At 38.3% G+C, this 27150-nt stretch overlaps 2 protein-coding genes across 2 annotated transcripts; one reads left to right on the forward strand and one right to left on the reverse strand.

Annotated features, from left to right (window-relative positions):
- Positions 1-3273: 3273 nt before the first annotated feature.
- TDO2 (tryptophan 2,3-dioxygenase) lies at positions 3274-17334 on the forward strand. Its single transcript, XM_054633526.2, has 12 exons — positions 3274-6148; positions 6514-6619; positions 7689-7779; positions 8614-8684; positions 10399-10526; positions 12189-12375; positions 13130-13237; positions 14189-14300; positions 14433-14490; positions 14986-15065; positions 15629-15719; positions 16533-17334. The coding sequence occupies exons 1-12, from the start codon at positions 6114-6116 to the stop codon at positions 16684-16686; spliced, it is 1221 nt and encodes a 406-aa protein (XP_054489501.1). The 5' UTR covers positions 3274-6113; the 3' UTR covers positions 16687-17334.
- Positions 17335-17390: 56 nt separating this feature from the next.
- Positions 17391-26719, reverse strand: CTSO (cathepsin O). Its single transcript, XM_054633527.2, has 8 exons — positions 26432-26719; positions 25740-25845; positions 24623-24756; positions 23409-23576; positions 21874-21995; positions 20535-20698; positions 19979-20071; positions 17391-18661 (listed from the first exon to the last, which is right to left on the reverse strand). Exons 1-8 carry the CDS (start codon positions 26564-26566, stop codon positions 18627-18629), a joined length of 957 nt encoding a protein of 318 aa, XP_054489502.2. The 5' UTR covers positions 26567-26719; the 3' UTR covers positions 17391-18626.
- Positions 26720-27150: the final 431 nt, after the last annotated feature.

Genomic DNA, 27150 nt, shown 5'->3' on the forward strand with positions numbered 1-27150 from the left:
GACTTTGAAGACTCATTGAGTCTCTCTCTACATTGATGAGGAATCAGCTATGACTGGAGAAATCATGAGCTCTCATAATTGTTTTCTAATGATTAAAGATACTAGAATTTCCTTATTTTTTGTTTTCTTATCCCGGTGTTATCCTGACATAATTTAAACTAGGTTACTCCTTTTCCCATCCTGTGGTGTATTGGAAGTTGCTTATTGCCCTTCCTTTTGAAAGGAAAGAATTTCTCATTTTTCCATCCACAATCTTCTCTTAGTTATACAGGTCAATTATTTCCATCTTTCTTAAGGGGCCATATTTTCTACATCAAAAATTTGTTGTTCTTGCCATCCTCTTCTGAACCCTTTCCACATTGTCTTCATCTGTCTTGAAGAGTGGTGCCCAGGACATAATGTAATGGATAAATGGATTTCTGATGCTGGATAGAAGTGAGGGGTTCCATGCCAGGTAGAAAATTGCTATTTTAAAATTCCAGTATAAGATTTGCTCTAAAGAACTTATTTTTAAGTTTGGTTATCATGGCTGAAGTTCAAAAGTATTGCTCTTTGCATCACAGAAGCTGCACATTATTAATTTCAGTGCATTAAGGTAATTTTGTATTCCAGCTCCTATCCGTCAGCATGCTCTTAGACTTTCCAGGCTGCTCTCATTTGTCAGTTCAAGAAGTGCACAACTATTCCATCATCCCATCTGTTAATGATAATGCTGAATGGGATGAGATGAGCACATTTTTGTCAACGTTTGTCCTAAACCAGCCCTTTGCACTTGCCAGGCAGCTGTGCCACGGAGTAAACAGCAACACGAGCTGAGCCACGTGGAGGATGGGAGTAGCTTATGGTTCCAGGTTTGTGCTTCACTGGGCCTGACAGGTAACCAGGACTGGGGTGTTCAGGAGGGGAAAAACAGCCTAAAGGGTCATATACTTTATATACTAAAGTACTGTGCCCTGCAATGTGTGGCTGCAAGGCGTGAGTAGGGGATAGGTTTGCCTTGGGACAACGCTGTGGAATGTGTTCAAGACATGTTGTTTCTCCTAAGTTTACAGTTCTGACTGGCACTGATCCATTTACATTGATGAAGGCAGGGTGTTTGAGCAATAGAAGTGAAAGAACGTTTTTTCCATACTTGGGGAATAATTATCAGTCAAAAATTATCAGCATGTGAAAGAAATACTGCTGCATTCTGCTGAGCCACAAATGAGAGATGGTGAGGGGAAGGTTGTGCTGGGATGCGTGAAGCATAAATGGAAGTTAAAAGTATTCTGGGAAGTGATGACACAGTTCTTTGTGTTTAAGAATTTGAACAAATGCAGTATTTAGAAAGAATTTTTTTTTTCTTTCCAGCACTATCTCATCTCTTTGTTTGTAGTTTGCAAGACCTTGATCTCTGTTCCTCCCCCAGGTACAAATGTCTGATTGGATTATTAATATTGCATCAACTTTAAGCTTGTTTGTTTTAGCCTGGAGTCACCAAATTTTAGTTTTCTTAAAACCAACTGTTAATTTCAAGTGCTAGTTAGATAGTAAGTCCAGTTTAGAAAATCACAAAACACACAGAGGACACCTTTTGGTCCCAAGTTTATCTTCTGCTCTTCACTTTCCTTTTCTGTGTCTTTTTTCACATATCTCTTGCTATGTTATTATTGGGTGAGGAAGTGATTTTTGTTCAGTACTGGCAGAGTAGCCAGCACAGTGAGGTTCTGGCTTAGGACACTGGGGGCTTCACCTCTACAATTTGAGTTATACTTTGTCAACCCAAACGGTAGCTGCTGCACTGTATTTCACTATTATAGTTGTGTGCTTGTTATCAAAATTATTTCATCACTAGAATTTTATGAAATTAACAATGCAACATCTGTATGTAGAAAAGGTATTTTTCTTTTGAGTACTTTGTCTCACAAAGGCTGCAGCAGAATCTGCACAAATTAGAACAGGGTGCCTGGACTACAAAGGTATAGTGCACCTATTTCTCATTAGCCATGAATTAGTACCAAACAGAAATGAATATTACTTGATTATTTAGCAAGAAGTTTGAAACTTACACATGGAAATACTCCTTCCCATGATGTGTACTTCAGTTATGGAATTCATTGCTGCAGGTTGTGGAGTCACAGAATCCACAAAAAGGTTATTAAATGCAAGAACAGAAATCTTAGGAAGTCACAGGCTATCAAAATTGGAAAGTTACATGAATATTCTGGGGAAATTATTGCACTATAAGCTTGCTTTTTAGTTTGTTGGGGTTGCTTTTTGTTTTGGCTTGGTGTTTTGCTGATGGTGTTTTGTTTTGTTTTTTAACGGTTGTTTCTTTTGTTCTTATAGCTCTTCCCAAGAAATCTTTTACTTTCTCTTTGAAACTTTTCAGCATGGCTTGACCTACTTGGATCTTTGACTGCAGGCATTGTTACATAGGTAGAAGCCATGTGTCCTGGGTAGCTCCTAGTCTGCAATTGTTGGACAAGAGTGTTGGGAAGCTTCAAGCGTCATTTGTTTGCAGTCAAAAGCTCTCTGAGCTCTTTCTTCAACTTAGCAAACACTAGACAAACAAATTGATTTGTAATGATTTTGTAATCAGGATGAGAGTTTGAGCAGTAGAATGGGTGACACTGTCCAAACTACTTGTGTGTGTACTTTTTCTTCTCCATAAGTGATTTCATGTAGGAAAACTTGAGATTTGGCTTGGGTGAACAGGTCACTTCCAATTCATACTTTTTTTGGATTCATGACAGTGTGTAGAAGGTCAGTCTTACTTACCTGTCCTCATCAGACCATAATGTTTCAGACAGAGAGCCCCACAGTGAGAACATGCAAACTCTTGGCTCTGGCTGTATCCATAAATCATGCTGCAGGCCACCTCTGCCTTACATGGGACCTCCCTCAGCCAGGCTAGAGAGAGGCTCCCTTTTTGCCCATGTGAACCACTGCTCTCAGTCCAAGTCAGTTCAGTTTCTCTCTGCTCTGCAGCCCTATTGCATCCAGTCTAGCCAACCCACATCCCCCTGGGGAAGGGCAGGTGAATGGAAAGGGGGACAGGGTGAATTAAGAGAGGTGCTTAACAATTCCCAGGCTTGGTCATGAAGGCCGTGACAGTGCATTTGAAGGCCATAACGAGCAGTTCTGGGAAGCTGTGGGGGGGTTTTGGTTGGTTTTTTTTTTTTTTTTGGTTGTTTTTTTTTTTGTTTGTTTGTTTGTTTTGTTTTGTTTTGTTTTTTTCTGGGGTTTTTTTCTGTTTTTTTTTTTTGTTTTTTTTTCCTGTTGTATGTAACTGTTTGTCTTGTATTCAGCCCAGTCACAAAACAGAACATTCTCACTGTCTGCTGAAGATTAGAGCCCTCTGTGATGAAAAGAAGGCTTTTTATCTGACTTTCACATGTTAAAAGTAAATTAACAAAAAACTAAATAAAAGCTCAAGGGCACACACACTCTTGGTTTTCACAGCCTTGCTCAGTCACCTGCAGCATGAACAGCGAGTTATGCATGTGGCTAGATCTGCTTCTTTGTGGTTTTGAGAGTTCAGCATGAAAAAGGGAAGTGAAGGTACATTTTGATCAAAAAGCAATACCATCATTTAAAATTAAAGTTATGTTTTGCTTTTGGATACATTCACATTGAAGAGCTTTTTTTCATCAAGACTTGTTTATGGTTATACTAGTAGGGAGAGATGACAAAGTGGCTACAAATCTCTGTCAGGATATAAAGGACACCCAAATAAAAATCGGGTCCCTACAGTGAGCCCCAAATTTGAGCAGCATGGCAGAAGCACATTTATTTCTAAGGGTATCTGCAGCCATGTCAGAGTTCAAGGCTCTGAGCTGATCCAAACCTGAGGGCTCTTGTAAGCTGTGCTGTCATCTACACTGCCAGCAGACAGTTTCATAATCAGGTCATACAAGCCACTTAAATTATTTTACTACCAAGTTAATTACATACTTTGAAGCCTTATCGAGATCAGATGAAGGCAGCCAGTGAGAGGAATGACCTTGTCTATGTCTGAAAACCATTGTCTATGGTTTTATTTCAGGGGCTTTCCAGTCCTCATCAAGATATCTTTTTCCACTGATCTTGGAGAGTTTGAGAACTATTGTAGTTGGTTAGAGAGCTGAATTCAGCTAGTGTGAGATTAAATTTTCTTAAATGAATGGATGCAAATATTATCCATAATATAACCCAGTTTTTTAGGAATTGGTCAGTTTACAGCTTTGGGACCAATCAGCTATGAGGTCCTTAAACAAGGAATTTGACATGTTGGAAACACTGGAAAAAACTTTCTAAATTGCTCTTGTCTGGCTAATTTACTTGATTGACTGAAGGCTGTCTGTTGCTGAACTGGAAGGGGTGTTTGTATAGTTGTTGTTTAGACAATATCCCCAGCTAGATTTCAAGTGAGTTTGCTAATCCTGAGGGAATGAATGGTACTATTACTTCCCAAATAGGGAGTTAATGTTTTGTTAAGTGGAGATTGTAAAAGGGCTCTTCTACTTAAAAGTCCTTTGCCTACTGGGTAGGCAATGTAAAGGTTGCCTGTCAGAGATCATTGCACCAGAAGTTTATAATTCTCTGTATTTCACAGAAGAAAATAAAACTGCACAAGAAAAAATACATTAACATATTTTGTGAGGTTAAAAGTTCAATATTTTCCAACTGTCCTTATTTTTACTAGTTTCACATTCTTTCTTTGTGCCATGAGAAAAGATAACAGCTTGATTTCATTATGCATGCTGAGTCTGGATGTTTCAGGTGAAGATACACAGGAATGACAAGATAACCTTTCTTTTTCTTTTGAGATATATGGATGTGCAAGATTTCCACATTTGTAAATCAAGCTGTTTCAGTGCAAATATGTGAAAAGTGACTTTCAACATTTGGTTTCTGATGTTCTCACTTTCATCTCTAGTTGTCTGCATCACTGAGCACATGTGTAGGTGTGTGTAAGGAGAGAATTATTTTCTTCTGTCAGGTTTTATATAAGGAAGGAAGAACTCCTTGACCTTGCTTGGTCAGTTGCTTAAGTGAAGTCCTACATTTCTTGTGGCTCAACTTTATTTTAAGCTGATTTGTGTAAAGCCTGAGAAATGACATCTGGCTGAACCGGGTATCCATCCCATCACCCACATCCTACATCTGCATTTTTTTAATGAGAAAACTACTCTTAAGTGACTGGAACAGCTGAAACCACCACACAGACACCACTAAGCAGAGTAAGTCTTGCAGAGAGCAAATGATCCAGGGTCACAGAGGTCCTGCAGTTTTGTTTGCAGTGAAACTGAGCATTAACTTTTTTTTTCAGAAAGGGCTGGCAGGCAGAAAAGAAGTGTATGCTAGTTACATTTTACTTCATTGTGTGTTAAGCTGATGACTAGATAGAATTGAGTAACATTTGTCAATAAATGATACTGAAATTTTTGTGCAAGGAGATAAAATTGAGAAATTATTCTGATTTAAATACTTGGAAAACCAGCATGAGAGGTTCATGATGTTTTTAGTACTTCACTTAATCTGTGTACATTATTTAAAAATTATATGTATTACTTGAAATCTCTTTGAATAGGCACTATTTAGTCTGTCATGGAAACACATTTCTTTACTTCCACCCCCACCGCCACCCCTCTTTTCTCTTTCCCTGTGTCTGATTTTTTAAACTTAGTAGTATCCTGATACAAAAGGCTGCAGGTTAAAAACCTACTCTAACAATTCATGGTTTTATTAAATATTGCCTTTTTATCATACACAGACCTCTCATTGACTTACAACTTACACACTACACCATACAGCTGCATCCAAAGAAGCAACTGGTGGAAACCTTGCAGTAAAAAGCACAAAAAGCTTGTGCCATAGGACAAAACAAGCTTGTCATCCATTCATTTTTTAACTGGCAGGGAAAAACACAGTCCTGGAGAGCCAACAACACATGAAGCTCCTGACCTTTGTGCTGTGATTGTTTCTGTCATTATTGAATAGTGGAGATGGGCTGAGGGCTAAGGAGGGCAATTTGGGGGTTGGCCTTGGCAGTGAGATAAGGCTACATAAAAGGGAGCTGCAGCAGGTTTGGGAACACTCACAGGGTGTTTTCCCCCGTGTGCAGCTCAGCGAGCTTGGATCCAGAAACCATGAGCCAGTGCCCCTTTGCGGGGAAGAATTACCTGTGAGTCCTTCCTCTTTCTTTTTTGCTTTATAAATTCAATTCAATTGATAAGGTATTAGTGCAAAACATGAAATCTCAGAGAGGAATTACTTATTACAAGATAAATAGCTGCAGCTGTAGCTATCATTTAGCTGTTGCTAAATGAGTACAGATCATACAAGGACTTGTCTGAGCACTTGTTATTTTATGTGATGTTACCAGCTGTTACTGTGACAAGAGGAATTTCAGTTTTTATCAAAAGCCTGCTTTACTGGTTCTGTTTATCAAAATAAAGCATTGATTGAACTGTAGATGTTAGTAAAAAGGCAGGTATATTCATAATTGTTTAATTAAACAATTTACATATTTACTTCATTTTCTTCTAGATTTAATTTTAGCAAGCTATCTTTGGAAGATGAAAATAATGACAAATCTCAAGAAGGAGTAAATAAAGCCAGCAAAGGTGGGCTTATCTATGGAGAATACCTACAAGTAAGTTTAATGATTTCATCTTTGCAGTCCTGGTTGCTCTTGAGGCAGCACCTGTGACTGACACTTACTGAGACAGGTCTCCAGGTGCAGGAGGCACAGGTGCCCATCTCAGCTGGGACCTCAAGGTGCCCTGTGGGAAGACTTCTCAAACTACAAGGAACATGGATATTTTGTGGGGGTTGGTAGGGAATTATCTATGTTGGTAAACTATGAAGTGACACACCACTAAAAGCTTTCTTTGGTCAGCAATTTCTGCACGTCAGCAGGATATGCGCAATGTCCTTGAAAGTCCAGAATACTTGGCTGGAAAAATCTATTTCAGGGGTAGGATGATGACTAGGGGGGAACATAAAAGAAACCTCCCCAAAAAACCCCTTTTCTGCAAAAGCTAGATGAATTAGGAAATTAAGAAATAAGTACAAATAAAATACCATAGATAGTAAAAGAATCCAGAAGTTATTTTGGGTTTTTATTTTTTAGACAGCATGAACTGAAGGGAATTACTCTGCTTTTGAACTAAAGTAAGAGTATGCCAACTTTGATTTGTTGACATACTCTTTAGAATTTTGCAAAGATTCATTTGAAAACAGCTATGATTAGATTCTAGATTTGACTAAGAAAAAAATTTAGTAATGTCAGAACTGAAGTTATTATTACTGCCTCAACTCAGAACTCTTAGGCTGATGTTGTTGCATGATTACCCAGAATTTTACTATAGGAACTCTATTTTCATGGGACAGGACAGTATAGATCTAAAATCTGGAAGATATGCTGGATATTTTGTTTTCTCTATTTTTTTAAACTATGCATATATAAATTTATGTAATAAAAATTGTCAAAACGTTATTACTTGAGGTGCCTAAATGTTCTATTTCAGGCAAGATTTTTTTCTAATTAAAAAGTAAAAGTCATACCTGAGACAATTTAGTCAAATTTCTCATATAACCTAGAGTGTGAGGTCTGTATATGTATTTTTAAAAATATTATTCTTAAAAATTCGCTGTATGCAGTAAGACTACCATTACTGATAGCAGAACTTTAAAGAACAGTTCTTACCTTTATTTTTAAGCTGAACAAAATATTGAATGCTCAAGAACTTGAGAGTGAGAAGAAAGGGAAAAAAATCCATGATGAGCATCTTTTTATTGTGACACATCAAGGTAAGTGGAGGAGTGCGGTGGTGGTTGACCAATATTTTTGCCACAGAGAGTTAATTGGTGCTGACACATGAAATACACCATTTTTTTTTTTTCATTTCAGACACTGGCACAGCAATATGTCTGTATTTTATCTGTTTTTATATATGCATGTATTCGTATATAAATTGTAAGGCAGTAATCAACTCTTTGCTTGTGAAGCCATGACTATAACCTTTGGATTTGGTAAACCAGGATATGGATGGTTCTATTCTTAGAGAAATTAAGGTGGTGAAAACCTTGGTGTCATCCAAACAACAGGTTGCTACACTGCTACACAGGTTATTGTAGGCAAATTTTGTGTGCTGCCTTGTGCCTTCTCTAAAATTCCAGTTTTAGCCATCTAGAATCTGTCTAGAAATCAGCACACCAGCTAGGCACTCCCTAATGCCCATATCTTCCTGATTTTCAGACCCTGAATGATGATATTTTCTGTTATTGACAGAAAACACGTAGTTTGTAAGCAGTTGTTGAGTTAGATTTTATTGAAGTATCAGATCTGGATTTTCTCTTTGCTCTTTTTGTAATGAGCAATCTGCAGATGAAATATCTGACGTGTAAAATGTATTTAAAAAATTTTGTCAGTATTCTCAACTCTAGATTATTTTGCCTAATACTTCAGGAAGAGGACAGAATACTGTAACAAGTAATAAGTTTATGTGTCAGTATCTTCTTTTGCACTGGCAGTGTCAATGTAGGTTATTAATTTCAAATCAACATGCAAGAATTTTTTTTCCTGGTGCTAAGAAGAAAAAAGTAACCTTGAAGTTGATGCTAACAGTATCTTTCTTGTTGTAGCATATGAACTTTGGTTTAAGCAGATTTTGTGGGAAATGGACTCTGTGCGAGTGATCTTTCAAAATGGTCATGTAAGTTAAAACAAATATGAATTTTGGGAAAATTCAGCCCTGATTTTCTCTTGCTTCCTGCCTCTCACTCTTGGGTTTACTAAAGAACATGTGCTCTTGGATATACTTGGGTTTACTAAAGAACATGTGCTCTTTTTAGAAACAGCATCAAAAGACCAAATAAAATTTGGCTGAGTGGCTCTTGTATCCCGATAGTACAGATTTTTGATCAGCAAAATCTTACTTCCTCCTGAAGTATGCCTTTTGTGCAGATCTTCTTCCAGGGCCAATTTCATTGGCCAAAATGCTCTCATACTCTCTTGCTGGGTAACTGCAGAAATTAAAGTTGGAAATATCTAATGCAGAAAAAGCAGGCTCAGAGGCAAAACTAAAGAGCAGAAGACTCACAGGTATTTTTATGTTGAAAAGTAATTTCTGCCTTTGTTCAGTTTCTGAAGTCTACATACTGTCTCCTTCCATCCAATATCTGCTGTGAGGAGAACTCATTTTTGTGATTGTGTAATAGTAAATCCAACAGAGAAGCAATAATCCAAAGCAGTGTAATACTGTGCAAGAATTTCTGAAAATTATGAATATAAGCAACTCTTCACATTTGTCCAAAGCTAAACACGCATTATAACAGTGGGTAAGAATGGAAAACTCTTGAATTGATACTACATCCACAGAAAAATCTGACTGCATGCAGTTTGAGAAATACCTTGAGTACATCATTAGCATGTGTCTAAGAAGCAGATTTAAAACTGGACCAGATTGAAAGAAGGAACCTTCTTTTCAAGGTCCAATGAAAATGTTCTCTGTTGTCCATTATATTCCTAATTTCATTGGCGTTTTAGTTTACTATTTTATCAAATTGTAACTTACCATAACCAGTTCTTAAGAAGAATATTTTTTTTAGTGAAAAATGAAGCCTTCCTTGTGATCAGAATTTGAAATGTCAATGTTAAGGTCAAATACACAGCCAAGCAATTAGGGAAATGAATATCATCTGCCATTTTTTGTAGTCTGATATTTCCTGGTTGCATGCCCAGATTTTAGAGAGAAGTTTAATCCCATTGAAACTGAACAGAATTTTAGCAGACTCTTCTGCAGGCAGAGTGAAAAAAAGTGAAAAAAAGAACTTCTGCTTTTTCCATTTAATATTATCTAATTCCCACCAGATGGAGTCTTTTCTCTTCTTCTCTGCTTGCTAATGCACATTTCTGATGAAATGTTTTAGATGTGCTCTCCTGATGTCTGATTATTTAGCTTCTCAAGTTCTAAGTAATTTCCTTACCTGCCTTATGGCTTACAGAATGGAGCAAAAATAGAAATTATTCTGAAGTAATTATAACAGAAAGTATATAATTTTCATATATATAATATTAAGTTACAGTAATATTGTAATTATTGGAAATTATAAATTATTTTTATAATTTAATTTCTTTGACTTCTATTTTAGTCAAAAACATAGAAAAGAAAAAAAACCCCTGTGTGATAGGCCTACCTATAATGTAGCATCGGCCAGAAAAAAGTGGATTTCAATCTTTGAAATTTAGAGTTTCAGTTTTAAGTTAAAACCAGAGTGCTCTATTCCATATGAGAATCTGCCTCTATGGATTTCACATGGGAAGGACTTGGGAACTATAGTGATGTACAACAGTGAAAAGACATGAAATAACTAGGTAGGATCTAGACAAAACACCATCCTGGTTATGATCTTTATTTTTTTTTACAGGTAAGAGATGAGAGGAACATGCTGAAAGTTATTACTCGAATGAACAGAATTTCACTGATTCTGAAATTACTTGTGGAACAGTTCTCAGTTTTGGAAACTATGACTGCATTGGACTTCTTTGATTTCAGGTAAAGACTTATTATTCCTCCACAGCAATCCAGGAGCTGGTAATTCTCATCCTTAGAACGGATTGTGAATTTTGCATGTGTGCTGGTGTCTGTCAGCAGGCTGAGAGCTCACCTTGGAGAGGCAAACATGACATTAAAGTGCAAGGGTCAGTTATGAAATTGACCCTGACTGTGAGTCCAGCAGGTTCTGCAAAGAAGTACAAGTGAATTGTTGACTCTTCTGTGTAGGGTTCTGCTGACTGCTTTCAGGGTCAAAAGTTAAAACAGCAGAAACAACAGAAATAGCTCATGGTTCTGCTAGCAATTAAGTTGAAACTTGGCACTGCAGATTGGAGCCTTGCTCTATGGCAAATCACAGAAGTGCTTGGGGGAGAGACATGCACTCTCTCTAGATTATCAAACAGGTATTTCAGCTGTCTTGGTTTCATGGTGCTGCTTTGGGTCTGCAGTGCTGAAGGAAGCATTGCTGTCCCTTGTCCTTTTCCCCCAGTAAGTTCTGCTGTCCAGGAGCAGCTCAGTGCATTGCTGGGCTGGATTGTACCTCTTCTGCTCAGGCTTTCTCTGGATCCTTTGGCTTATCTCACTTCTCACATTTCTTTCTCTTCCCTCTCTACATCTAGGCCCTTTCACCACACTACCATGTGTTACAGCTTCACCCACTGTGTCCCTTCCCTGTTCTCCTGCTTGTGTCACTTGTGCATATCTGTCTGCCTTGTGACCTCAGTGCCATCCAGCATCCCATCCACTTTTGCATTTTGGTACCTTTTCCCTTCTATCTTTTAATGTTCCCTATTGAAAAGAGCAGGAAACTACAAATTTTCTTCACTCGCTTGAATTGAGTATTACCCTACAGCAGGGGAAATCCATGGGATAATCATCTATTTTGATCTATACTTGCTTCAGCTTTTCAACCACATACTCATTTGATAAGTAAACATAAGATTAAATCAATGATGTGTCACTGTCAAATCCTGTACTCACAATTCAAAATGCATTACAATTACCTAGCAATGTGGGATTTCAGGTTGCTTTTATTAGTAATTGTTTTTCAGCATGGTCAGATGATTTAACTCTTAAGATTCCCATTAACGAATCCTTCAAAAAAAAACTCCACTGGAGTTCTTTTGAGCATTATTCTGCTCTATAGGATAAGGCAAATTGCAGATATATATATATTGCATGTATGGACTATTATACATAATAATATATAGGAATTATGTTGTGTATCAAGACTATTTAAAATGGCATGTTATTGGCATGTTGTTGCTGTGAAAATTTTTGTAACAGCTTTTTGGGGTGCAGCTGCTTAGTCTATTTGGAAAGGGAATTATATTCACTAACATTGCCTCCTGTACATCACATGCACAAAGCTTCCCTTTTAAAACACAAATTCACACATTTACACTACCTGTGTATGCACAAAGAATACAGAACTAGAAAATGAGATTATAATTGCACTGTAGTTGCATTGAAATTGCTTGGTTCTTTTTTCCTTTTCCTAAGTGCAGTCATATAAAAAAGTCCTCAGATAGCTATTTGATATTCTTCAGATGTGAAATATGGGGGGTTTTTAGAGAACAAAACTTTTAGAGAACAAGAGAAATCCACCATTGTAAAATAACATCCTGCATTTTTATATCTTCTTTTCTTCTGTTCCCAAAGGTACTACCTAAGCCCAGCCTCAGGTTTTCAGAGCCTGCAGTTTCGCTTGCTGGAGAACAAGATTGGAGTTCCCCAAAGCCTGAGAGTCCCTTATAACAGAAGGCATTACCGTGATAACTTCAAGGGACAGGATCATGAACTGCTGCTTCAGTCAGAGCAAGAACCAACACTACTGCAACTTGTGGAGGTAACATGTCTGTCTTGGACCTTGCCTCGTTTTCCCCATCTCCCAAGAATGTCCTTCATTAGTCTCAGTGACAAATTCTCCTACCTTAAGAGAAACAAGCATGTTGGCAAATTCTCTGTCAATTGTGTTTTGGATTCTTGACAAATTTGGCATGAAAGAGAGTTAATTGTTAGTAAACCAACTGATTTTTCACAGCATCTTGCTTTCATCTGAAAATTCTGGCCGTTAAACTGATAAATAGCATTGTGGAAGTGTGAGCTAAGAATGTAGATGCACTGTTTCACTTGCATTGCTTTTTGTGACTATAAGCCCGTTTGGGAGGAGAATTTTAAAAATAGTCCCACTGGTAGTGATGGCTATTAGAGAGGTTAAAAACTATAGATGGCTCTGTCTTCCTTCTGAGACTTATCATTACTCTTATCTTATATATATGTGGAATAAGGTTTGTTTTTCTGTAGTTTGTTTTAAAGATATCCTTAGAATGAGACAGCTTCTGTCTTCCAACCTTGTCCATGCAACCTGGAACCTGATGGGCTTGGTATGGCACCATTATGCAGGTGTACATCATCCACATGGACATGCTGAATTTAGCACTAAGCACTTCTACAGGATACTGTAGATGTGCTTATTGCTAAACCAGAATTGTAGCAGTAGAATTTATGTTGCTGTAACTTGTAATTCTAGGATAATGCAGTTGCATTGCTATTGTTTGAATATATTATCATTACTACCACTAATGCTATTATTATTAAAGGCATGGCTGGAAAGAACTCCGGGACTTGACTCAGAAGAATTTGATTTCTGGGGACAATTTGAAGAGAATGTTTTAAAAGGCCTAGAAGAGGAATTTGCCTTGATACAGGTATCAGTTTACTCTTGAACTAACTATAGGCAAAGACATCTGGCAAAATGACATTGTGACATAAATTTAACTTTTGGCTTATTCAAAGTTTCTCACTCACTTCACTTAATCTTCATTAGTCTTTTTCTGCAAGAAGCAGAAAAAAATGCAAATTCTTCAGGAAATAGGAATATTTTTTTAATTTGACATCTGAGATGATTTAAAGCATGAGATACATGGATGATCAGGATTGCAAAAGGGATGGATTAGTATCAATGGAAGGGCTGAATTTGATTTTACTGAAACTACAACTTCACTATTCATTAGTACTTGCATCTACAATATAAAGTGAATATGAAGTTTGGGCTCCTGAGCTGTGGATATGGAATGGCCCTATTAAGAGCCCATTTCTGTTTAACAGTATATGGCAATTTGCTGCTATGTGATCATTTGAATTGCAATGGCAAATAAGCATCAGAAAATCCCTGACTATTTCAAGACCTGCAGCTTTAAATAACATTTTTTAATATTTTCATTTTTAATGAAAAAAATAATAAGAATTTATCAACTTCCTGAGAATATTTGTTTATGTCTTTCTAACTTATCTAAACTTTATTATTTACAATTTTCTTGGCCACCACTCTGCAAGGATGTAATTTTTTTGCCTTGAAAACAAATAAATCAGACTTCAAACAATTTTTAAGGCCTCTAGACCAAGAAATGCAATAAATTGCCAGTTTGTTTGAATATTCATTTCTCTGGGTTGTGTTGGAATCTATTTAATTGTACATTTCTTGGTAATTATACTTTTCAAAGGACAGTGACTCATGTATCTTATTTGAAAATACAGTTCTTACATCTAAGATTCAAACTTCAGAGTATTTATTTAAATAAAAGTTGCAAAATGAGTCATTCAAGTGCTTAATTTTCCCTGTTGAATTCTAAAGCTTGTCTTTGTTTTAAATACCAAAGGCCAAAGCAGAATCAGAAGAAAAAGATGACTTATTGTCTGAATTCCAAAAGCAGAGAGACACATTACTTTCATTATTTGATGAAAAACGCCATGAACATCTGCTCAGTAAAGGTAGATTTTATTACCATAATAAAATGTGAATATGTACTTTGTATGTTTTATACATGTTATTTATAAATGCTTGTTATAGCCCTGAAGTTGCAGGAGAATGAGCAACCAACTGAGGACACTTGTATTTTGCAGGAGAGAGGAGACTGTCCTACAAAGCACTGAAGGGGGCCTTGATGATCTACTTCTACAGGTGATGTTGTGTCTTTGATGGTGACTGGCAGGAGAGAGGTGAAGGTTGAGAACAGCAGCACAGGTTTAGTTAGGCTGGAATGGGCTGCAGGAAGCAATCTATTTCAGCCCTCCACAGGAACCCTGATGAGTCAGATACAGCTCAAAGGTCAGACCAGGCTGCTCAGGGCCATGTCCTGATGAGTTCTGAATATCTTCAAGGATGGGAGGTTGCACATTCCCTCTGGGCACCTTGACCAGATGCTGCTTCTCAGATTGTAACTAGTAAATGCCTTGTTCTACCTGTCCTAGAAAGATCTGGAGTCCTTTTCTGAGTTCAAAAATAAAGGGGCAGATCAAGATGTACACAGCAGAAGTATTTGTTAAAATATCTGGTGATATTCCAGTATCAATTTAGGAAAAGCATGCTTTAAGTCGCTAAGCACTGGTGAAATGCAACTTTGAAAAATACAGCTTATGCTGAGAGGTCTGACTGTCTTCTCTTTCATTTTCACAGGGAGGAGCCTCGTTTCCAGGTTCCATTTCAGCTTCTTACCTCCCTTATGGATCTCGATGTGCTCATGACTAAATGGAGATGTAAGTTTTGACTTTTTTCACTGTGACACTCTCTCTTCTAGATGCAAATAAATTGTTCTGCCTCTGAGTTACACCCAGTCTTAGAATTGGAGTTCATGCATTAGGAATGACTCTTTTTGTTTGTACTTCAGCCAAGAGGAAAGATAAAAAGCTACTTCTGTGATTATTAGATATATATGGGTATAGCTACCACTTCTCTGACCTGTTTTAAGTGTACTATCTTACTTAAGAGACAGAGATCTATTCTTCAATCTATCTCAAAAAGTCATAATGATATGTCTTTATATGCAAACATTCCATCTGCCTCCTTCCATATCTATACATAAGTGAATGTATAATTCTGTATTCAGAGCATAGTAACGTGTAATAATTAGTGTGTTCATTCTGAATTAAAAATAATTTTATATAATTGACTGAAGAATGGTAGAATTAACTCCTGCATTGCTGAAGACCTAAGTGTTCTGTATCCCTGTAAAGATCTCTGAATGACCTTCAATAAGTGTGACCCTTTATTTATATTTAAGTACTGAACATGTGCTATTTTCTCCTGTTGTATCATTTAGATAACCATGTCTGTTTGGTGCACAGAATGATTGGTGGCAAGGCTGGCACTGGAGGCTCATCAGGCTACCACTACTTGCGCTCAACAGTGAGGTACAAATAATGTGTTTCCCCTGTACCTGCAACAATGCAGTTCATAAATACTCTAATGCTGGGAGACATAATTTAGATGGCTCACTGAAGGCCAAAGGGCTGCTGACTCTCTTCTGGGACACTTGCACATCTCCCCTTGGTTGTTGTACATTTATTTATCAGTGACATATAAGTTCCAAGTCTTCTAGGGCAAAAAGGTCCCTTTTGATCACTCATGGCATCTGTGATTCTCAGTCAAGGCATTACAGTGACAGCAATACTGTGATCCCTGCATTGTTCAGTTGGTGTGCCAGCTAGCCCAAGTTAATGAGACTGGAAGTGAGCCCCAGCTACTGTGTGACAGTTTGTTTATTCCTTAGCATGACCTCTAATTGCACAACCTCCTTAAAAGAGGATCTTCTTTGAGGTTTGCTCACGTGGTGCTGTGAGCAACTCCTACCACAACCAATGGAACAGAGGGGAGAGCAGAAAGCAGATGTTAGACTGATGTTGAGGATTGAATGCCCATGGTCTTTCTTAGAAAGCTCTCCCACTCTACCTTCATTTCAGGTTAACATAATTGTTGCTAGATAAATGCTGCTAGAGATCACACCCTATGGACTCTGGATTTTCAGAAGAAAGATGTTACTATAGATCCCTATTAAGCCTAATCTGCTATGCCCTAGGAAGTAAGGACTGGATTCTTGCTCTGTAACATTCAGGAGGGTTACTGCAAGGAATCTTGTTATTTGCATTAGAAAGATTGATTACTGAGGATTTAGAAATTATGGCCTTCTATACTGATGGAATTATTGTTCCAATTGTCTTTTTCAGTGACAGATACAAGGTGTTTGTGGATTTGTTCAATCTTTCAACATTTCTAGTGCCAAGACACTGGATACCAAAGATGAACCCAAGCATTCATAAATTCCTTTACACAGCAGAATACTGTGACAGCTCCTACTTCAGCAGTGATGACTCTGACTAACCTGCCTTTCTAGGCTGTTGCTGTGAACAACCTCCTGACTTTCACCTTCAGTGGTGCTCCCAGCCATTCCCACCAAGATTGTGGGTGTGTAAATATGTATTTATGTATGAAAGCTTTGTGAATAGTACAATTGTCCTGTGGAAGAAATTAATTGCTTGTAGAGAAAATAAATCTGTATTGAGTTAGCCTATGTTAAGAGTAAAATGATACCCCAATTAAACCCAGGGAAAATTTAACTCTTGGCTGGCTTCTTAAAGCCTGCTCCTAGAGAAAGGGAGAAAATTACACACAGTAACTATGATCATTACTTATTTGTACATATTTTTGTATCTGCTTGCTTGCCTAATGGCTGCTACTAATTTATGACTACTTAAGGATATAATCAATCTCATCACCTTCAGAAGAATATTCGTTTCTGAGCTCTAGTGCAATTTCAAAAGGAATTTTGGGTTAAAAGTTTCAAAAGCTAGATTCAAAAAAGTAAGTCCTGAATCTACAGAAACCAAACCATCCTGAACTTATAATACATCAAGGATCATGTTGCTATCTCTTTACATGTGAATGTAAATGCCTTACACAGAAATACTGTTAAAAATAGAAGATATAAGTACTTACTTTGCATTCCAAATAAAGCAGTATTAAAGCTCATCTTTTGTTAGGTCTCCTTCTAAAGCAAACTATAAAGTTCAAACAAGAGTACGACAGGCATTTAAAGTGATTTTTATTCAAACTGGTATACAATAAAAGGCAACTTTGGTTATAGAATATTGATAAAGCAGTGCCATCTTATTAAATGGACTTTTGTCTTTTTAAGTGCTTCCTTTGGAAAGAAACAAACACTGTAGGCTGGAATTTCTGTTAAGTTCCCTCTACCACAGTACTTCAGGTACTTATACCTGTCAGTAGCACCTCAAAAACACTGGAGGCACATCTGTGTTTCCTATTGCTGTGACTACATTACTCATATCTGTGCCCATTAGGGACTTTGTTTTCCAGTTATGGAACTGTGGTATCTTTGTCTGTAAGCCACTCAGGCAAGGCCAGACTACACAACACTCAGGAGCACAGAAGACTTCACATTTTTTAAAACTGAAGTTTTCAGCCAAGAAAATTCAGCAAGTAGCAAAACCTGAAGTAAAGAAACATTACACTTTGTCTTCCTTTCATTTAAAATATTAACAATTAGAAGGAATAAAACAGCAACACTAACAATGTACAATTATAAATACTTGTTGCATTTGTCATAAAAGTTATAAAAAACTAATCTAAAAACATGGTACAGTAATTGAGTGCAAAAAATTACAGAACTGCTTTAATACTTTTCATAGTAGGCCTTCTTAAAAGATACAGGTAAAGCATTTGAGGTGAAAAATTCAGAGCATTTTAGAATTACATATTTCATTCTGAGTTCTAGTTACATTTGCCCACAGCGGCAGTTTCACAGCTCAGCAAAGCTGGAACACCTTTTTATTACCAAAAAGTCCCACCTCTGAATTCAATTAGTGAGGGCTATTTAACACTCACTCTATTGGATATATTCTGTAATTGCTGACTTTTAAACTGTTACTCATGATTCTTCTTACATTTAAATAATGTCATATATACTCTTACACTATTGATTTTTTTGATCCAAATTCCTTCTTACTTGTCATCATTTCTTTTAAGAATTTTCTATGGAGTACTATTCAACACCTGGATAAAGCTTACATTTGAGGCTTCAGTCCATCTTTGTAGTGTCTATTTGTGCCCTCTGCAGATGAGTCTTCTTACTCCATGAGAAATTTGGCATTCAATACAAATTCAAAATAAAAGCATTTTTAAAATCTTCAGCTGGGAGTTGGAGGAATTGCCCCTAAAGCCATTTCTTATATATGGAAATGGTGTTTTGAATTCCATCTTCATATACAGTCTTTGACCAGTTGTAGAGGCTCACAGGAATGTCAAACAAATACTGCTGAAACTGTATCTGCTATACCTAGAAATGACATAAAATTTTGTTTTAATAAATACTAAAGTGGAGACTTTTCAGAAATCATGTTCATATAATGCCCTCTCCCCTCCATGCCATGACAGCAGGAATCCAGGGAATCATCTGCAACACTTTTATTTCTTCCTTTCCTGGCATATATAGTTGAAACCTAATCTCCTACTTCCTCTGCTTTAATGTTCAAAATTTTATATCCTGGTGGTTTCAGAGCACCTCTTAATGAGGAGACATCATCTCTGGAGGAACTACTGTCTTTGCTGGATTGTTCTTGTGTGGTACACTACAGAAAATGTTAAAGATCCTGCTTTTTGAAAATAACACATCTGTTCTCTCTGCCATCTCTATAATTGATTTGCTGCATCACTATTTCTAAATTTCTCTTTCCAAACTGTTTCTACAACAACAGTAAGAACAAACATTCAGTAACATGAGAAAGCTATGATTGGATACATTGCTCTGATCTTTACTAAGTGCAGGCAAACTGAATATTGCCTATTCTTTATGTGCAGAAGATTTAGATAATCCAACACCTCCTGCAATGACTGAGAGCTGCTGTGAAACACACATGGAAGGGAAAGCCAATGGGTTACTCTAACACATAAAATTACAATGCATACACAATACTTCCTGTCTAGTGGAACCATCCCACCAATTTGGCTCAGCAATCTGATAATAAACCAGAGCTTGATTTGCCTTACCTCCATATCTAGCAGAAACTGGGTATTTAATGCTATAGGAATCCTTCAAACACAAAGAAAAAATTCATGCAAACAACAATAGGGTAGGAGATTGAACTAGCACTAAAAGGATATATCTCTGTCCTAGAAGAAAAGCTACGAGCAGGATACACAATTCCCAGGTAGATTAACTTTTCATATTTGTTTGCCAGAGATACTGGCACCCACCAGACAAGGACAGCAGCTGTTTTACCTACAGGGAGTACAGCGATGGCACTCACCTACAACCATCACACATGGCTGGATATTTTACAGTGCCATTACCTCTGCATGGTAAGGGACAAGAGTACTTTGATTATTTGTTTTGTCTTATACAGCTTTGCCTTTACATGGTGTTTTTCAATCATTCAACTACATGCCTTGGTTGAACTAGCAACCACTTCATTTATTTTTCCATCTGGACTCATTTAACCTCTTTTAAAGCACAGCAATAATTGTACTGCCTCTCTGAGGATCCCATTATATTTTTATTCTATATATAATACTATGATGATAATTAATTTGTTACAGCCATTGAGAAACATATTCCAGCCCATGGCCTTTACCACTTACTTTTTGTCAGACTTACCACAGACATTGCTGCCCATCTTAACACGAACATAGCCATCTATTCCCCACGTTGGCCCCCAAGAGTTCTGCACAATCCAGTAAGGAATGCTGCCTGGAAGAGACATTTCATGAACAAGAGACAACATGAGACTTGGGAAGTTTTAGCCTCCTAACACTCCACAGAGTTAATTAACATTTCAGTATCTCACAGTTTCTGATGAATGGATGATACAGGCCAGTGAAACCTACTGTTGTTCACATAGATAACAGAGCTAATATTCTGGTATGGGAAGACTGGATATGGGCTCTTCTAGCATAAAGACACACACAGCCATGGTCTTGACTTTACAAGGATGAAGTCCCACAGAACTGAAGAAGCAATGACAAAAAGAGTTTTTTTTCCTGCTGATGTGAAGATGATGTGATCTTCTGAGAGCTTCCAGAACTGATGTGACATCAAACCCAACAGCTTCCAGCAGAAAACTGAGTTCTGGATTTTAATCACTTATCCCACAAAAGACAAGTTGCAAGTCAAAGAAACCTACTGTGCTGAAGTTCAGCTGGTGGAAACGCACCTGTTCTGTCAAAACCAGTGATAAGAACAGCATGGTTTGCTCTTCCACTGGAGCAGTGATATTGTATGATTCCACCGAGATAATCCTGCCAGCTAACAGCATCGACTGTCACTGCCAAAGGGCCCCAGCTGACAAGCATCCTCATCATTTCCTCTTCTTGACCACTGCAAAAGAAGTGAGTAAAAATACCAAGTTACTTAAGTTAGCACACTAAAGTGATTAGAGTGATTGTAATCTATTTGTTAAGAACAGTTTAAAAATCAAATAATTAAACTCTTTCCTCCAAGTTCTATACATCATGTAACACACACCAGTAATTATGTATTTCATATACTACAACACAGTGATACAAATATAGGACACACAAACTATAGGACAGGTGTAGATCCAAACACATAATGCTGTTAAAAAGCAGAAGGTTTCTAGGCCAAGCCAGTGGCAGTGGAGAGCACTTCATACTTTTTGTACATCACTCATCTCAATCAAAACCAGCTTTGAACAAACCATTATTCTGTATCAGAATTTCCCACCATTTTTTAAATCTACAGAAGTACCTCTTAACATAATAATGCACTAAAGTATGTGTCTCAAACATATCAAAACACAGGACATTTCCACTATCAGACATTTATCATTAGCACCCTCACACAGTTTTATTTATCTGGAGCAGGAAATTTTCATCACTGAAAATATGTGCATTAATGAAATTTGGCAAATACAGACTGGCAAAGATATGATTGATTTTTGTTACTTATATCTAGAAGTAACACAATTCCTAGTCAGAGTAATACTTCTTTTCTTTATTCAGTAGCTGTACTGTATTGATAAAAGTTAGAAATTAAGTTTCTTCACACAGAAACCTAAAAAGCTGAAGTTTTTACAGAGTTCAGTTGGCAACACTGTTTCTAAAGTCATGCACTGGAGAGGATGTGGGTAGATATGTAAATGCATGAATACTGAAGTAGTTGAATGCTTCTGATTTTTTTCAATAAATTCCAATTACTATTGGTAGGATTTACTGTTTCTGACAAAAGCAGTGTAATGTTCATATATTAAAAACTGCAATTGACTATGTTCTAGTTTATAGCTAATTTAAAAGACCCAATTTCAAGCCTTCTCATTTGAACAGGCTTAGTGATGGCAGTGTTGAGTGGATCCATTGTGGCAAGCCTTAACTCTCAAAGATGTTATGCATTAATCCTTCTCCAGCACACAGCATCAGAACTGATGCAATCAACCTCCCAACCTTTGCCTGGTCAATGCACTGTTCACTCCACCTAACTCCATGATTGCTGAACACAGAAGGAAAAGGACAGTGAAAGAAAAGAATAATAGCTACCTGAAGTCATATGCAGCAAATCCTGTTATTGAAACTCCAAAGTCTGAGCGATCAAAATAATGACACAGTCCTGTCTGAGCTTTGAAAGTGTACTCTGAATCTCTCACGAGTTTTACTTTGGTCTGCAAGAAGGTAATTGAGCAAGAAATTAATGTATTTGACTTTACTTCTACGCACCTCAAAACATATGGAGAATGACCACATAACCCACTCAAAATTCAGTGTGTACTGGGTAAGATTAGAAGTAAGAATGTCACACATTGTGAAATAACTATTTACTATCTCTAGTTTCCTTGTTCACTGAGCTTCAGAAGGGATTCAGAAATCTTTAAATAAGAAACTAAATTTAAAAGGCATGGTTTAAGTTATCCTCATAAGCAGTCCTGTCAATTTCAAGACACAGATACTCATTCAGTTCATTCATGAACTATTCACTCTCATCAAATGACTTCCACACACAAAATTATATTCTCCTTGGGACAGTTAAAGAAGCACAATTATCCCAAAAAGTTATATAAAATACTGTAAAGTCCAATTCTCTTCTTAGCATGCAATTCTCATGCTAGTACATGATGTATGCATCAGCCTTTTATGTTTTTCGTGTTTTCTGGAGTGCAGCATATTTATGACAGTGACTTCTTCAGCCTAATTCATTTGTGGTTCCTCTGCTGCCAAGAGGGAATTTTCCTTCAGAGGAATAAAGGTGAGTATCCTCTGTTGTTCTTGATATTCAAACTTATACAAGCGATCTAGGCTATTATTAGCCATGGGTATATTACTCTTCAGGGGTAGAATTACGTTTCCTTAAATTCTGAGGTATTTTTAAATTCAAAAAAAGAAAGAATTCTTTTAAATTTTTGTAATTCAATCTGAGAGAGTATTTTTTATTTCAAAGATATTAAAATGTTTCTGTGTACCTATGTTATGAACACACATTTTGAATTTTGAATGAAATGAAATATTTTAGCAACAACTGAAGTAGAAATTTTGAATGCATTTTCAATGTTCTGGTCTTCAAGGAAAACAAAAGGAAAAGCCGTTCATTTTATTCTGAGGTTTTCCACACACACTTGTACATAATTTTACAGTGTTTGCAAGAGAAACTACTGAAATTTGAAAACAAAAAATTTTAGGATCCTTCCTTTTCCCCAGATACTGGTGCTTTAAATCTACAAAATGCCATATGCATAGGTGGCTCTGTCTACACTGGTACTGTATGCCTGCAAATGAATTCAGGAACATTATTTTCAACCCCTGTGGACTGATTTGTTAAGTTCACAAGAACATGTATGGACCATAAAGTTCCAATCAAATTTCAATTCTGCTTGAACTAATTCTCTCCTGGTTCCAAAGTAAATAAATAAGCATATATACATATACACAACCACATATGTGTATGCATATATGTACACACACGTCATTAAAAAAAAACCCTGTACATTTCACTTTTCCCATCAGTTTTTTTCCAGTAAATAAGAATGCTAATAGAGAAGCTGATATGGAGCCTTTTGGGATTTTTACAAAGAGTTTCAAACCTGGTTCAGCCAGCTCAAAGCGCTAACAGTGGATCCCCCGCTGCAGCCGTAGTTATTGTATGAGCAGTCAATAACTTGCTGCACACTGAGCTCTTCCAGGGTGTTTCTTTTAATTGCATAGGCAGACTCTATGCCACCTACCACGCTGAAAGCCCAGCAGCCTCCACACTGATAGAGACAAAAGGGAAATGGCAGAGAAAGCAAAAGTCAGCTTTGGTTTTGAAGCCTGGTATGAAAAAAAGAGGCAAAAGAGTCTTCCAATGCTCTTCATTTAATACATCATGTTGAACTCTGTTTTTAAGGCAATTATAAAGAAATGTTATCATCCATTTAAAATGCTGAACTGTTTTTTTCCCCCTATATTGCTCTCTGAATGCTAGAAATGCATTATGGTTGTCATATTTTAAGGACTCTTTCCTGATGAATTTTTGTTCTTGATGATAGGTCTGAGGATGCTTTTACTGTGAGATATGTGGTCTCAGGGTGAAATTAGTTTTTGACCACATTAGTAAGTTTTTCTAGAATTTTGTAGAAACAGATTGCAGTTTAAGAAATGGTGAAGTGAAATGAAACATAATAGAAAAAAATCTTAGACAATAGCAATCTATGCTGCAATTCTAGGCTCTTTGAACTGTGACATTTAAAATAAGCAGCAGAAATTTATTCCTCACGAGGTCCTACGTGAAGCATGGAAAGGATACACTGGGGGTTGAGTACCTTGTTTCTTACCAGTGCCCATAAGCACTTTGGAATAAACTGTAATAGTGTGGGGTCTGGTACTTTCCTATCATGAATGCATCCTCTGAGGAATTCACTGGTAAGGATGTGGGTGTTCACCAGCCAAGGGGATTCAGTCATGGGAGGAAAACAACAGGAAAGGATCTACACTTCTCCAGGTGGGATGAGACCAAGTACCGAACTTAACCTCGGTTCCTTCAGAAAAATACAAAACACACATGGTGCAAAACATTTGGAGATTCACTTAACTAGATAAAAAAGAATATTACAGTTTCTAAATGCACAACTCCTACACCTCATTCTTTTAAGCCTAATACCTCCTTGTATAAGATGCTACATGACTTTGTGTCTGTTCAGCTGGCCACTCCTGTGCCCATGCTCCAAGGAGCCTCCAGGCAGAGCTGGTCCCTGCAAAACCTCCCCTCTGCTCTACAGCCCACTGCTGAGAACCAGGAAGGGAAAACACCAGGACTTACTGTCTGCTGATTTCTCACTTCTGCAATGACTTTCTTGTCCCTCCAGTCAAACTTCTTTGGCAGAGGCTTTTCCTTCCCATTTGGCACTTTTATGTATCTGGGAAGTTTGTGAGGCATGCTTCTCAAGTAAATAGCTAAACACAGAACACAAACATCTTTAAATCTATGAACAACAAAAAAAAATAATCCCATGAACAACTACTTTACTAGAACTTTGATCCACAGTTGCAACTACAAGATTGTATCTCATTCTAAAATCCATAGAAAATTCATGTATTTTAAAACAATCATTATGCTCCAGAATGAATGTAAGTATTGCTACAGTTTCAGAAAGAACAGAAATACTCTGTGTAGGGAATGTGGGTAGAAAGTGTAAAGATTTTCTGAAGCTGAAGAATAACCATAACCACTCCATGAAACAAATTTTATGTGAAAATTTCCAAAACATTTTACTTACTTAAAAGTACTTTTCCCCATGTACAAGGGGAAAATAAGAGGAGAATAAAGATTCTGAAATACCTTAAAGTTGCTAGGTTTTCACTAAAAAATGTTGTTTAATTATTTAAAATTAAAGCAAGATGTTAAATCCTCTGATGAATAGAAAATGTTACAACAGACATAACAGCAAGAAGGGAAGGTATTATACAAGTCTTTTAAGATAAAAAAAATTAAGTATTGCTTGAGAAAGCTCCAGCTATCATTATGCAGCCATGGACCTTGAAGCATTGTTTGGACTGTGGTCAACTTTGTGCTGGGGCAGGGAATATGAACTTACTGCAGAACCTTCTGTATCTTCCTTTTCAAAAAGGAAGAACCTTGTGTATCTTCCTTTCTTCTGTTGTAATTGAAGAAAGTTTAAAGAGCAGTGAGAAGAAAGAAGGAAAACCAGAACTGCCTGAATACTAAAACATATTCAGGCTGTGGGTAATTCAACCTTGCAAGACTACAGAACACAAAGAGGATTGTTGTATCCTCCAGAAGTACTTACAGTTTGGAACCAGCCATTGTAAATTAGCTGACTATCAGCACAGGAAGAATCTGTAAGTGTGAAAGACACAAGGTTCTGGGAAAGAATTAAAAAGTGACAGAAAAGGCATTAAAAAACCAGAAAATGTACCTTTGAACTCTTCAGGAAACAGGTGAGAAAACTGATTTATTCCATAGACAGCAGTCGTATTATCTTTTGATAATGAATTCAGTAATCTAATTCTTTTGGCGCTTTCCTGAAGGAATAAAAAAAAAATTGTGGGCATTATTAGGTTAGCAGCAGGGACAAAACTGCAAAAGCAGAAAAAAAAAGGTTACTATCAGTAAACATGAAATTGGATAACAAAAACTGTTCACCTCAAATTCATGCTGTATCCCTAGCAATAGGAAAGCCATTACGCTAATTTCAACTCCAATAGATACCAAAAAAGCATTTATTAAATGCAAAAAATTGACATGAAACAGACAAAACAGAACAAGTTGCGTCAAACTCATCTGATGTCCTTCTCTGACAGCACAACAAACCTTGTGGTTGACAGATATGCAAAAACGTCTCCAGATACGAGTTAACCCCATCACTTCACGAAGCCAAAGAACAGCACCATGACATAGAGGCCTGCCCGCCTCCCCCGGCGGCCCGATGTGGCTGGGCAGCCGCTCCGGCCGCCGGCGGTGACCCGCGGGAGCGGCACGGGGGGCGCGTCCGGGCCTGCGGGAGGGGCGCTCCGCCTGCCCCCGCCTCCGGCCTGCCCCAGCCGGCCGCAGAGCCCGCCCCAGCCCCGCAGCGCGGATGGCGAGGGCAGCGCTGGCTGGGGCACCTACCCGCAGAGCCGCCGCCGCTCCCTCTCGCTCCCTGCCGCCGCCGCCATCCCGCAGCCGGGTGCCCGTGAGGGCGGCACTGCCCGGCTGCAGCAGGCACAGCAGCAGCGCCAGCACTGCCATCGGCCGCCGTGCCATGGCGGGCCGGGCCCGGGCACGCACCCCGCCCGCGGAGCTGAGGTCCGACGGGTTCCGAGCGGGAAGGGGGCCGAACCCTGCTTCCTTCCCAGCCCGCGGCCGGAGGCTGTCCCCGCTGCCGCTTCCCGCGGGGCCGGCGGGCTGGGCGGGCCCAGGCGGGGCATGAAGGAGGGCCGGGCCGCCTCGCACCGCCCCGCCGATCCCGCACCGCCGCACGGGGCTGGGAGCGTTCCTGCGGATCCTTCTCCTGGAGGCTCTGGGGGATGGCGCCCAGTCCGAGCTGTGCTCCAGAGCGCTCAGCAGCGCCTGGGCAGAGCCGTGTTTCCAGCGGTGTTTTCCGTGTGGGAGCCAGGCGCTCAGGGCTGCCAGGGAGGGGCGAAGGGATGCTGAGCGTTCAGGTATTTGCCAGGTTATAAAAACCTTCTCCGAGAGACTGGTACCTGAGTCAGGTCCGAGTCAGCTGGTACCTGCAAGCTGGGCTGCCAGTAGGAGAGGGAAGCAGCAGCAATGCAGGTTAAAGGCTTTAGCAAGGGAAGGCACGGGCGGGCAATGCAGAGCTGCCCGGTGCTGCCCAGCGGTGCCCG

This window comes from Agelaius phoeniceus, chromosome 4 (genome assembly GCF_051311805.1).
Source record: "Agelaius phoeniceus isolate bAgePho1 chromosome 4, bAgePho1.hap1, whole genome shotgun sequence".
NCBI lineage: Eukaryota > Metazoa > Chordata > Aves > Passeriformes > Icteridae > Agelaius > Agelaius phoeniceus.

What these genes read in the sequence shown, in the direction of transcription:
- TDO2 (XM_054633526.2), top strand. Translation starts at nt 6,114, where the DNA reads ATGAGCCAGTGCCCCTTTGCGGGGAAGAATTACCT. An exon ending in TTTTATTGTGACACATCAAG is followed by an intron (nt 7,780 to 8,613) that starts GTAAGTGGAGGA and finishes TTCTTGTTGTAG; the next exon opens with CATATGAACTTTGGTTTAAG. An exon ending in TGATCTTTCAAAATGGTCAT is followed by an intron (nt 8,685 to 10,398) that starts GTAAGTTAAAAC and finishes TTTTTTTTACAG; the next exon opens with GTAAGAGATGAGAGGAACAT.
- CTSO (XM_054633527.2), bottom strand. Translation starts at nt 26,566, where the DNA reads ATGGCACGGCGGCCGATGGCAGTGCTGGCGCTGCTGCTGTGCCTGCTG. An exon ending in AAGTGAGAAATCAGCAGACA is followed by an intron (nt 23,577 to 24,622) that starts GTAAGTCCTGGT and finishes TGTCTCTATCAG; the next exon opens with TGTGGAGGCTGCTGGGCTTT. An exon ending in GATGGGCAGCAATGTCTGTG is followed by an intron (nt 18,662 to 19,978) that starts GTAAGTCTGACA and finishes TGTCATTTCTAG; the next exon opens with GTATAGCAGATACAGTTTCA.